Genomic DNA, 13,238 nt, shown 5'->3' on the forward strand with positions numbered 1-13,238 from the left:
TAGGCTGTGCTACCACACCTAGCTTGATCAATCTTTCTTTATGGTTTCACTTTTTGGGTTCTGTTAAATAAAATATTAATCATGCTGAATTTCAAGTTTTAAAATTTGTTTATTTTTCTCATTTGTATATCCTAATTTTCTACAACAATCATGATTTTTTTTAATTGTTTAAATGACAAAAATGTTTTTCAAAGAAATAAACTATAAAGAAAAAGCAAAACAAGTTTAGCCTTCTACAATATAAATTAAATTATGGGACTTGAGTATAAAGTTATTCTGAAAAAATAATCAGAAATGCTCAACGCCTGCCATGCCCACAGATGCCTCTTGAGAAAAGTATTCTTTCTGCATAAGGTGCTGCCCGCAAAATCAGCGCATTTCCCTGGGCAGAGCTGATGTGTCAAGATAAGTGCCTTAGCCAAGGGAATGTGCAGGCACCTTGGAGATACTTGAAAGCACTTGTGTTAAAGGTAACAAACTGAGTCAGATCCTCTCCTTCTTTAAGTGTATATGGTGGGACTACATGGGAATCCACACCCCCAGCTCAACCCTGGTCCAACAGAGGAAGTGTCCCTCCCACCTTTCAAGGTCAGTCCCTCCACTTGGGCTCCAGCCCTGCTCCATTGTCCCCTGCTGGAGGACCTCCCTCCCTTGGTTGTGCCCCTGTCCTCCATGGCCAGCCTTTCCCTCCTCATCAGCACACAGACATATCTTAAATAAAACTCCTCAGTACTGCCTTTTCCCTATTTGTTTATCATCACAGCAGATCTCCACAAATTCTGTCTCCACTTCTTTACCACTCAGACTTCTGCTCAACAATCCTTTTAAAACTGTACCTGTTGAGGTCAAAAAGAACCTTCATTTTCAACATTGCTCTTTTTTCATCTCAGCAGCATTTAAAAAGAGTTGACCACCCCGCTCATTTCCCTCTTTCACTTCTGCTCTACCACACTGTGTTGACTTGTTCTTACCTCACTGTTTACTCTTTCTCAGACCCCTTCACTGGCTCTTGTTCTTAATTTATACATGTTGCACTATTTCAGGGTACAGTCTTGAAGCCCTGTCTCTTACCATCTCTTTGTAGAGACCATAGCTCCCTGCATCATCACGATCATGGCTGTGGCCAAGTTCCTTCTGTAGGCTATGCTTCTACATTTTTTTTCTAGCTGAGGACTCTCCTCTGGGCCCCATATTTCTATATACAACCACTTATCTGACATTTGCCTTTCAAAATCTCATGGGATGTTACTCTTAATGTATCCTCTATGGACTTGATTCCCACCTATCTTTCCAAGCTTGGTGTTTTGCCAATTCTTTCAAGTTTGGTCTTCCTTAAGTCTTTGTCATTTGATTAAATGTCACCACCATTACCTAAATCCCAGAAATGTGAGAGTCAGTCTTGGGTTCTTCCTTCCCCTCACTTTCAATCCATTAGCAACTTCTGTCTGTTCATATTATCTTCTCCATCTCCATCACACCATCCTGATCTTAAGTCACGATCCTGTACTTTCCTCATTCAGTGCAGTAACTTACTAACTAGTCTCTCTCTCTCTCTCTCTCTCTCTCTCTCTCTCTCTCTCTCTCACTCTCACTCACTCACCATAGCCTCATTTAACTCATTCTCTTCAGTTTAAAAAATCTAAGTCATTCAGGACCCAACCTAAATCCCCTCTATGATCCACAATTGCACCGAGGACAAAATTAATGCTCTTACAAAACATTGCATAGTTGACCCCGGCCTTCCTCTCTGACCTCATCTGCTGATCCTACACATTCCTAACCATCATTAATACTGACTCTTCTCAGTTATTGATGGTATCCAGCTCTTTGCCTCCTTCTCTGATTCCTCCCTGTGGCCTACAGAGGGTTAGCTCACTTCTGCTCCCATATGTCTTTGTTTAAATGCTGTTTTCTTAGGACCTTCCTTGACCAACCTAAGTATATAAGCCTGTTCTTAATACCTAACATCATCACAATTATAATTATTCTGTCTTTGCATTCATCATGATTTGTAATTAATTTCTTTGTTCATTACCTGCCCCGCTGGCTAGTCTATAAGTTCCATTACCATGAAGACTCTGGTCTTCACTAATGCATGACCCAGTGCCTTTTGGCACGCCATGAGAGGTTTTTGTTGTGGTGGTTGTTGTTTAGTTTTGTTTTAGGGCTGATATTGAACCCATGATCTTGTACATGCTAAATATCTACTTTACAGTGAACTACATCTCCATCAACATTTTTTTGGGGGGGGGGCAGGGTCAGGGAGCATACCAGGGGTTAAAATCAACCACTGAGCTACATCTCCAGCCCTATTTTGTATTTTATTTAGAAGCAAGATCTCACTGAGTTGCTTAGTGCCTTGCCATTGCTGTGGTTGGCTTTGAAGTCGAGATCCTCATGTCTCAGCCTCCCGAGCTGATGGGATTATAGGCATGCACCACAGTGCCTGGCTCCTATCAGTATTTTGTAAATGAATAAACTTTTGTACAATAGCAGTTTTCCAGCTGTAAAAGAGACTCAATTTTCACATGTTTTCTTAAATACTAAGGATTAATACTAATCTGGACTTGCCTCACTTTCTTGAAAATTCTAACAGACAATTAACACAGAAATGGATACCAACCCGGGCTAAATTATAACATGTGTCTTCTACTGAGTATTCCATTAGGTTTTGGCAAGTAACTATCTTCTAGGGTTGTCAGTAGAAGCTAGCAAAGCACAGGATCTACAGACAAGTCTTTCTTGATTAGTTGGTTCTGGGTGCTTTTGTGGATTCTTAACACATGACATGCATTGTAGTTTGTTGAAACACAGTCTAGCTTTTGAGAATATTCTATATTTTCCTGTCTTTGGTTATTCCACATGTTTAATAAGCTTGTATTATTACCCAAGTTGATTTATTTTTTCTTTGCAGACCTTCCTAAGTCCTCACTATGGAATAAATCTGGTGTCAGCATACGTAATCATGGTGTTCATGGGCATCTGGGCATTTTTTGTTGCTGGAGGCAGCTGCCGAAGCCTGAAATTCTGCCTGCTCTGCCAAGACAAGGACTTTCTTCTTTACCACCAACGCTCTAGATAACCTCCGACAATCAGTTCCTACCAACAGCAGGCTGTGTCATTAGAGGAAGCACAACAGTGCCTTTTTCTAAAAAGAGTAAGAAAGAAAGAAATCCCCTTTTCTGGAGGATTTTTGGAAAAGCAAAGCTATCTAGATAGGAATTCCATTTGCTTGGCTTTCAAGAAACAGGTCTCTCAAAAGGATGCCTCTGTGGTCTGCGTGCTGGCTACATGTTAGAGACACCTGGGAAACAGAAGGAATACTGATTCAGGGCTCTCCACTCCAGATTTAATTGGCCTGAGCATTTGGTAATTTTTGAAAGCTTCCAAGTAATTCTGATGTGTGGCAAGGCTGAAAAGCACTGGGATCCAGATGGGAACTTCTTAATATCCTAAGTAAATGAGATTCTGATATTTAACTGTCTCCTGATTCAACTTGTGCTAAGCAAGTAAATTTCTGAATGTCAAATTCTAGTTAGCCTTCATCTTTTTATGTTATGAATTCACAAAAGGCTAAAGGGCTATCACCTCTGAACCATTCACATATATTTCACTAATACCATCTTAGAAAAACATGGTAGACTGTGCTTCTCAATACAGTAATAAATTACACTGACTTACTATGATAATTTAGCCAAAGTAAGATTAGATTAATAAGGTATATTCTCCTGAAATTTTTCCATTCTAGATTTTGCTTTTTTGAGGCACTGCATTTTTTTAAGTATAAATTCAGTTTAAGATTAATTTTTTATTTCCTTGGAAAGTACAAAATCAAGAATTGTGCAAAGTCTTTGAGTCTTTTCTTAGTTTAAAGCTGTAGTGTTTACTATCTGAGTGCCCGGTGCTGGATTAGGTGAGGTAAAGCCCCGTGTTTTATCCCTAAGCAGTTGAACAGAGAACTGAGAACTGTACCCTGGGACAGGCTTCCCTGGAGCTGGTGGAAATGTGACCAAAAGCTCAAGGAAAATAAGCCAAAAGGATGTTCTTGGACACTTTTCATTTGCTCCTGTTACTGTTTTTAGCTGAATCTAGCCAGCCAGCATCCAGGCAGACAAGGTTGTCATTAACAATACTAAACAGCTCCTTTACCCAAATGGTATCGTATAAAATTGTAAAAATGTATTTTAAACTGCCAGATTTTTTGCTATTACATATCCATATAATCTTTAGATTTATTAGGTATCTGGGTTTTGAAAGCAGTGATATAGCATTCTCTTTAGAAGAATATCCAAGGTGTTTGTTCAGCTTCTAAATAACATTTTTAAAATTTCCTTTATGGAGAGGAAATCCTAGTGAATTATGATTTTACTAACTGGAAATTTTTCCAGTTTTTGTCTTTGGGGAGCTGATAGTGTGAAATGGAATTTATACATTAAAAGGATACTTCTGTGAATCCTATATATGCAGAAGAACGTCCCCCCCACCACCAAAAATAAAAAGGAAAAAAAAACAGCAATGAAGGGTTCAATATGACACACTAGATGAATGAATTGACAGAACCATGATGAGAAAGAATAATGAACGTGTTTCAAATAGAAGTGCATTCAGCATTTTGAGCAAACTGTACAGCATTCCAGAGGCCAGAACCTTACTCATGGACTAGAGTTTTGTCAATGAAACCTCACCATGTTTAAAATACTAGAGTATGTCAATCTAGAGATGAAAAAGGAGTAGAGCTTCTACCAGCCTAATAAGTAATTGTAATTATTCCCCTAAAGGTAACTACAGCACCAGTACTAGTATTTTCTGCTGGAGTTCACAGTTTTTTTTTTTTTCCAGCTTTATACAAGATTATCCTTGGACTAGAAGAGACAAGGACTTAGTAACTGAACAGTGAATTTTACTGTACAGAGTTAAGGGGAATAAGATGCCCATAGAATTGGAATTTATTCTTAGCAGAACATGGTCTCTGTCCCTTTTCCTCTTTCTCTCCCTCCCCATTTTCTCTCCCTCTGCTCTTTCTGTCTCTCTCTTGTGGTACTGAGGACTGAACCCATGGCCTCATGCATGCTAGGCAAGTGCTCTACAACTGAGCTACATCCCCAGCCAGAATTATATATAAAGCTCTTAAGTGAATACTCTAATAAAATATTTGCCTATATCTAAAATCTGAGATTTTAATATTATTCATGTTTGAGCTTTGATCAAGTTCTCTGTATACCAATAACTTAATATTAAGAAGCTGGACTATTGTATCATCTCATTTAATAAAAACTCAGAAGTTTTTTATGTTCAGACTATTGCCTTAGTTCAGGAAATTATTTAATAATCTTTGGTTACCTATGAATAAGGGAATGATGTAACCCTGATTTCTCTTAGAATGTGAATATTGCCAAGGTCAGTTCAGGCACTTGTTTCAAACAGGCTGCTTTGCCATCTGCCAAGGAAGCCTAGAGGGAGGTGTAGACTTCTTCTGTTGCTATGTTTGTATTGAAATGCCTTTTTTTTTTTTTTTTTGCATTTGTTATCTATATGGATCTTTCTGAATCCTGGTAATAACTGGAGAGGAGTTGGTGTTGGTGCTGCATGCTTTCCTCCATGCAGGATTTTTCTGTTTGGAGGAAAATGTGGACAGTTAACATTGACCTTGGAATTTTTAATATTGTTGCAGTGCTTAAATATATTGCCATGTAATTAATTGATACTAATTCTGTTGTTTTCTAATATAAGCTATACTTTTTATTTCATTTGAGTAATCATAACCAGAGATGTCCAGTTGCCTTGATCCTGGCCTAGGTGTTATAGTAGCAGTGGCCCTTTTGAGCTTCTTGAAAACATGACTGAAAGGAAGTACTGATATCATCTGCAGAATGCATAGAAAATGATTTCTGTTTCCAGTGTTAATTTTCTTCTCAAGCACATTCCAATGACTGCTGAGAGTGGCAGATTCACACCGGCGAATCAAGCAAGGTGTTCTTATCTATAGAGTGGATGCAACGTATGCAGTTGTGACAGAAGATTCCTTGTAACTAGTACTCCTTCCAATTACTTCAGCCCAGCCCCCAAACAGGGTTTAGTAGTCAGTGTGGGCCCCAGGGTGACACTGAAGCTTTGCCTACTAGCCAGGGTGGCAACCTGCTTCCTGGGAAGAATTCCTCAAGGGTGTTGGCTTTTACTTAGTTTTTTCTGGGACCCACCAGTCCTACTTCCAGGTAGACAAGGTAGATGTCACAAAAAAATATTTTGAAGTGCTTTGCTTAGAACATTTTGCTTATGATTACAAATGCTTATATTTCTTATTTACTAAGCGGTTTTACTTCTAGTAAATTTTAGAAGAGTAGGGGACTGTCTGTGTGTAAAATATGTAACAGTTGATAAAAGTTATACATTCCATCCTATACAGTTGCAACATCCAACCTTGCATTCTATACACAATGCAGTAGACTCTTTGCAGACCTGTATTTTTCAGTAAATAATAAAAAGATCATTTGGTACTACTCATTTCCCATGTTTTCCCTTCTTTGGAGTCGTCTTTCCTTCAGGTTCTATTTGGGTTTTGAGCATTTAAAACATGGCTATATAGTCTGTTGTTTATAACTGATCAAATGCACTATGAATTGTGAATAATATATCATACTTTGAATACAGGAGATGCTTGAGACTTTTTCAAAAAGAAGTTCTTTAGTTTAAAATTCTTTAAAGTTCTTTAATTTAAAATTCATCTCTGTATGTTCAGAAATATTTTGATACAGAAAAGTTCTTGCGATTTCTTAAAACAAATAGAGAATAATTCTAAGATCCTAAAATCTTACTTTGAAAAACCTCCTAAATAATTGTAAAATAGTGAATTTATAAAACATCATGTGATAATGGCTGCGGATCAGAGTCAGGTAAAGAGGAGAATGCAGTTTTACTTCTTCCCAGTGGTCCTGAGTAGCCTATAGAGTCCCTTTGTTCTTCCTCCCCATGGTGAGGAGACTGTAGCTAAAGCATGGAGCTTGGCCTTTACCATTAGCATATGTAGGGTATTGTGATGACTTGAAACTCAATGTCATATGATGCCAGTTCACTCTGGATTGAAATGAGGCTCTTCAGGTTTATGTTGACCATATTACTGGCTAAGATTGCATCAAAAACCAAGGGCTCTGTTCTTTTAACTAGTAAGCCAGGGAAAGAGGCACACATCCCCTGTGTGTCAGGCCCTTTCCACATTAAAATTGTGGCCCTCTTTAATTGTTATTTGACATTTTGTTGTAATGGAGGTTTCTCTGTGACCTCAATGTGAAAAACCTTCAGTGGAAAGAAGTATCTATTTTACTTTCACCTCATTGAAACTGCAGAATAGAAGAACCATTCAACTGGCTTATGATCCCAATCTAAGTAGGATTGAGGATTTAATATGTTCTCAGATGACCATAATAAACTCTCAACTCCAGTCAGGTCCTTCCTTATGGTGGTACTTGTCACTTAAGTGTGGATCACTGTAAGTCCTGCTTCTACCTAAGAGTAAAGCTATTCATTCTTTTAGGGCTTCTTCAAAATCAGAAATAACTCCTAATGCTTATGCACACTTCTCTGATACTTTAAAAGATGGAGAAGAACATGATAGTGGAGATCTTGGTACTTGAAGAGCATTTAATTAACCACACACAGTATTATTTTGAGGAAAATGCACTATGAATTGTGAATAATACAGCATACCTTGAATTCAGGAGATGCTTCAAATTTTAGGAATGGGTGAGGGGTACTCGGGTAGTGGATATAGATCAAGAAGAAAAGGTGGTAGCTGAGGACTGAGCCCTGGAGCACTGTAAGCAAGGGTTGTAAAGGGGGAAAAAGTTGATGAAAAAAGAAAGAAAACCAGAGGAGTGTGATGGGCTGAGAGCCAGTAGCAAAGGATGTCAAAAGCTGCTGAATAATGAGAAGAGGGAGAATTGATTGTTGTATACAGAAAACATGCTGGTGACTTTGATAAAAGCAATTTCAGTGTAGAAAAAAGGGTAAACACGCAAACAGTGTAGGTCATAGAGACTGAGAGAGATGGAGATGCCACATCGAGAGCAGAGATGTTGTGGAAGAATGATAGCCTGAGGAGGATTTGCAGTCACATGAGGATGTTTCTTTCTCCTCCTCATGATATGAACTGTAATGGCATATTGAGAACACGCTGTAATAGGATAGGAAGGGCATGGTAGGAAGTGGGAAATGGTGTAGGGGAGAATGGCTGAAATGAAGTCCTTGCAGGGGATTAAAGAGGGAGATTTTTAGCCTTGAATACTTATAGTAAATAAGTAAAAATGTTCAAAATCAATGACTTAAGCTCCCCCTTAAGAAATTAGTGAAAGAAAACTAAAGCTAAAGGAGAAGAAATAATAAAAATAGAAATCAAATAGCAATGAAACAACAGAGAAAATTAAATGTCTGGTTAACATTGATAAAACTGAACAGATCAATAAGGAGAAAAAAGAGCACCGATATCAGGATTGAGAGGGAGACATCACTATAGATCCTATATTATTAAGTAACAAGGAATAGAATGGACAACTTAATGCCAATAAATTTAAAAGATCAAACAAAAAATTCCTTTTTTAAAAAAAAAAATTCACAAATCTCACTCAAGTATTAAAAAATCTGAATAGCCATATATCTTTTCAGATTTTTCTTGCCTCTTAACATGCATTGTAATTATTGCTGAAAATAACATAACCTTTTATAAATTAGAAATTGACTAAGCCTTTAGTGTTAATTTTAGGATAAACTGGGCAGCAGTTGAACTACAGTTAATGTTTGCTGAAGTTGTATATGCCAAAGGCTCCCTCTACTGGTCTTGTTTTTAATGTCCCCACTTGACTTGGGGCTTCCCTAAATGCTTCTTTTCAGAGAAAGTCTGCATCTTGCAGCTCAGTGGGCTCTAATCCACTGTTATATACTGGAACCCTGTCGGTGTAGCAATGAGATGTGGAGGACAGAACATGTCCTGTAATCCTAAAATCAAAATATCAGTTTTTCAATAGGCTGACATCCCTAGGTTAAGTGTCTCAACCTCCCCCACTCCTCCAATCCCCCATCATCCCCTCACCCCAGGTCAGGTTAGATGAGACAGGAAGACCAAAGGGAATGGAAGTGGGACAAATCCCTTTGTCCTAGGTGGGATGGGGCTCTGGTAAAGTCTTTTTTCCTTAGAGCTAGGCCTTTGTTGTGGGGAAACCCCTGGGTGTATTTTACAACAATGACACTATATCTCATTTTGTGGCTAGTCTATACTCAAACTCTAGTGGTTTGTCAGAATTAACATTGAAGAATCTTTACTAGTTTATGGCTCCAGCAGCTTCTGTTCCAGGTAAGAAAATTACAATTGTGGCTGTCTGGATGATTCTCATCTCTCCAGATTTCAGGGTGGTAGTTTGCCCAGAGACGGTAGTTCTCTGATGGGTTCAATAAAATTATTGATTTGCATATTTTTTCATGTAAGGATGGGAGTACTGACTTCTAAACTCTTTATACGTTGGGCTAACCAGAAATCTCCTGTAATTTTTCTAAAGAAAACTCCTAGAAGACTTCACTGGAGAATTCTAACAAACATTTAAAAAGAAACAATACCAATTCTACAAAAACTCTTCTGAAAAATGGAAGCGATGGCACTCAGTTCATTCTGTGAGCCAGTGTTACCCTGATAACAAAACTCTATAAGGAAAAACACAGATGAAAATGTTCTTTTTCTCCTCAAGGTCCTGCTTAAGTGTCACGTCTTGTCTGAAGTCTTTCCTGACTTCATTTAGAATTAGAAAAGCAAGTGGTTTTCTCCACTGTAAACCTTTATGCTTTTTTAAATTCAAGGAATAATTTACATACAATAAAATGATCTGTGCTTGGATGGATGGGTTTTGGCCAATATGTTCAACTGTGTCACCCCCACCCTAATCACCCTCTGATGTTTCCCACCTGTTCCTTTTCAGTCAAATCATACCACCTTCCAAGAGCCTTCATCCACTCCCACTCCCATTGCCATAAATTAATTTCACTTTTTTAAAATTTTAATATTAGAATAACATGAAATGTGCTATTGTGTCTAGTTTTTTTACCCAACATAATTTTCTGAGATTCATCCTTATTTTAGTGTATATAAAAATTTGCAACCTTTTATTGCTGAATTATTCCATTCCATGGATATACCACAATTTGTTTAGCCCTTCTTTTGCTCATGGATGCATAGCATTCTATACACACTTCTATACATTATGGTTAGTGGCTTCTGTTTGTCTAGAGAGACAGACTCATTGAATATAGGGACCCTGCCTAACTCATCTTGGGTCCCCACCACCTAATCTGCCCCTAGCAGATGGAAGTTGTTCATTAAATCTTTGCTCTTAAATGAGGAGGTATGAGAAAATCAGCTAGAAATTATTTTGAAGGATAGGAGGGAGATGAATTCAGATTTCACCCAATGGTTAGGAGGGAGTGATAAGCCCCTGAACTACGCTTGCTAGTGGCTGCCCTGTCCTCCATGTACCATATTCAGAAAAACTATTCAAATGATTGTGCATTTGGATGGTGAGGAAGAAGAAACACCAAGATGCACAGGACCTGTTGCTGGATACCTAGTTTCAGCAGAGGCACTAACTAGAAAATTCTTTGCTTCTTCCAGAGAAGGCTGGTTGACTCTCATCACCAAAACAGAATTGCTTTAGAGGTCTCCATTTACCCTTGAACCCAGGGCCCTATGTTTGTTGTCTTCATTGCAGGTGATTAAAAGTTAATATTTGAAATGCATGAACTCAAGCAGAAATAATGACTTTGACTTACAATGTTGAGAGGTCATAGCTGGCCATGTGAGTAGAGATCATGTTCCTTCCCTGACTTGTGGGGTTTTATGAGGTTACTGCATGATTGGGGTAATCATAGTGAATTCTATTACAAGAAGGTTTCTGTGTTACTGGAGCTGTGAAGGTGGCCTTTGCCCTGTCACCAAAGATTCTGGTGCAGTAGCTGTGAGTTTGACCTGGGTAGCCAGAGTCTTTGTTTCCCACTTTGAATATGCTTTGCTTTTTCCTGGGTTGTTGCATAATGGAGTGAAGGGCACTGTAACAGTAAAGAGTATCCACACGAGAGGCGTTGTCCAATTGCTTGTTGACCTACAGTCATAATGGTTGTGATAACTTTTTTATGGTGCCTTATTCAATACAGCAAGGTACTTTGGCCTTTATCTCTCAAAGTCATTCTGTAATGAAGGGGCATGGGTGGAAAGGGGTACTCCTATAGCATTGTCTGGGCCTCACACCTTCCACCCACACCCTGTGACAGTTGAATCTGAGCCTGAGGGTGTTGTGTCCTTGCCAGGTCATCTCCAGTTTGGATGGCTACTCAGAGGTGGCCTCAGTGCAGACTGAGGATGGTGCCTCCACCTCCCAGCAGGTGGCCCCAGAGATCAGGTTTCCTCCTGGGAATAGCCCTGGGACTTCTGCTACCTTGAAGGAAGTCCTCTGTTCATAACATAGGGGCCAGCAGAACTAGTTACAAAAGCAGCCTTTGCCAGAAACTGTCCCCTTCATTCTGCCAGGCTACAGAAGCCTAGAAATGCCTTGCCAGTGTAGGAACCTCAGGGCTCCAAGGGGACCAGAGGTGGGTGTGGAGCAGGGAGGGGAGGGAGGTACATTTTTGGCACCTGGTCGGGGTGCTACAGAAAGGTCCTTCTGCTGTTAATCAGGTGTCCATGAGCCTGCAGTCCACACTCTGGCAAAAGCACTGGAATGCCCCAGGGCTGACACTCCTGAGCACCTGGACCCCAGGCAGTGGTCAGGGCCAGGAAGGTCAAGAAGCTGCCCTCTGCAGCAGGGGACAAGGTAGGAGGAGAGAAGGAAAGAGTCCAGAGTCTGCTGCTAATCATTCATCTTGGTTCATTTTCCTGCCTTCATGTCTTCACCTTCACCTAGATGTCCCTCGTCTTCTATCTCCCATTCCCATTCCTCAACCCCAAGATGTTCCTCCAGGGTTTATTTCTGTGTGGAAGTCCCCTAGGCTTCAAGGGCATCTCAAAGGAGCTGAGCAGTCCACATCTGCAGGGTTCATCAAGGTGGGGACTGGCCTCAAGTGGCTATTGAGCACTTGGAGTATGGTTAGTGAAACTGAGAAGCTCAATTTATTTTATTTTAATCAATTTTAATTTAAAAGCTGATAATAGATTCAGTAATTTGGAAAACTTTAACTATGTTAGGAGCAACTTTGCTTTTCAACAGTAAAATTGATGAAATCAAAGTACAGATCAAATATTTACAAGGAAAATTTAGCATCTGAATTGAGATGTATTGTAAGTGTAAAATACACACCAGATTTTGAAAACTTAGTACAACAAAATTAAAACTCATTAAAATATTAATTATATGTGGGAATTATAGTGTTTGAAATCTATTGGATTTTTAAAATGTTATTAGAATTAATGTCACTGGTTTCTTTACTCTTTTTTAGTGTGACTACTAGAAAGTTTAAAATGTCATGTGTCTCACATTCTTTTGGGCTATGGGCTTGAGATTGTTTCAGCTGCATTTAGATGAGATAATGACCAAGCTGAAGGATCCAAGTTGGTTCTGCCAACTCATGGCTCTTGCCAGCCTGACATCAACTCAGAAGAGTGTTGCATTCAAGGAATGGGGGAAGGCTGTGGATAGAGAAGGAAGACCCTCAAAGGAGGTGGGCAGTCTACAGCAAGTACTCAAATGCCTTCCCTACTCCTTCCCTACCCCATCCCCACTGGGATAGGAGCAAGTCCAAGGCTCCTGCCTTTCAGTAGACTGTCTCTCTGCTGCCTAGCATCATCCTCGCAAATGGCTATGACACCTAGGATGCTGAAAGGTAGAACCAGAGAATCTCTGAGTTCCAGCTAAAGAGACAATTAGAAGCTGGAGGATTTGTAATGTTTCTACTTCAAAGCTGGGTCAGCTGCTGTATCACCTCCTGGAGCAAATGACTCTTGCATAGTTCACCCATATCCATCCTAGGGCCGATAAAGTGACAATTGGAGACTTTTCTAAATAACTCATACAGTGATGGTGCTTATCTGTAACCTTCATAGGACTGTCTATTTTAGCAAACCAGGATATGAAATCTTGTTTAGATAAAAGATTATATGGTGGGGGAGGGAAGGTGACAGCATATTTTGCAAACAGATTCAAAATAAAGTAAGAGGTAACTAAGAGAAGCCATCTACCTGCTGTATAAAATACTCTCAGAAGCAAGAAGAGATA

At 39.3% G+C, this 13,238-nt stretch overlaps 1 protein-coding gene across 1 annotated transcript in view; it reads left to right on the plus strand.

Moving 5' to 3' along the window:
* The window catches only part of Aph1b (aph-1B gamma-secretase subunit), a 29,469-nt gene extending 22,968 nt beyond the window's left edge, over positions 1-6,501 (plus strand). The window contains exon 6 of the mRNA XM_076850905.2: positions 2,915-6,501. Within this exon, the coding sequence (XP_076707020.1) occupies positions 2,915-3,082 (168 nt within the window). The 3' untranslated portion in view covers positions 3,083-6,501. The remainder of the gene's footprint in view (positions 1-2,914) is intronic.
* Positions 6,502-13,238: the final 6,737 nt, after the last annotated feature.

Source organism: Callospermophilus lateralis, chromosome 3 (assembly GCF_048772815.1).
Source record: "Callospermophilus lateralis isolate mCalLat2 chromosome 3, mCalLat2.hap1, whole genome shotgun sequence".
Taxonomy (NCBI): domain Eukaryota; kingdom Metazoa; phylum Chordata; class Mammalia; order Rodentia; family Sciuridae; genus Callospermophilus; species Callospermophilus lateralis.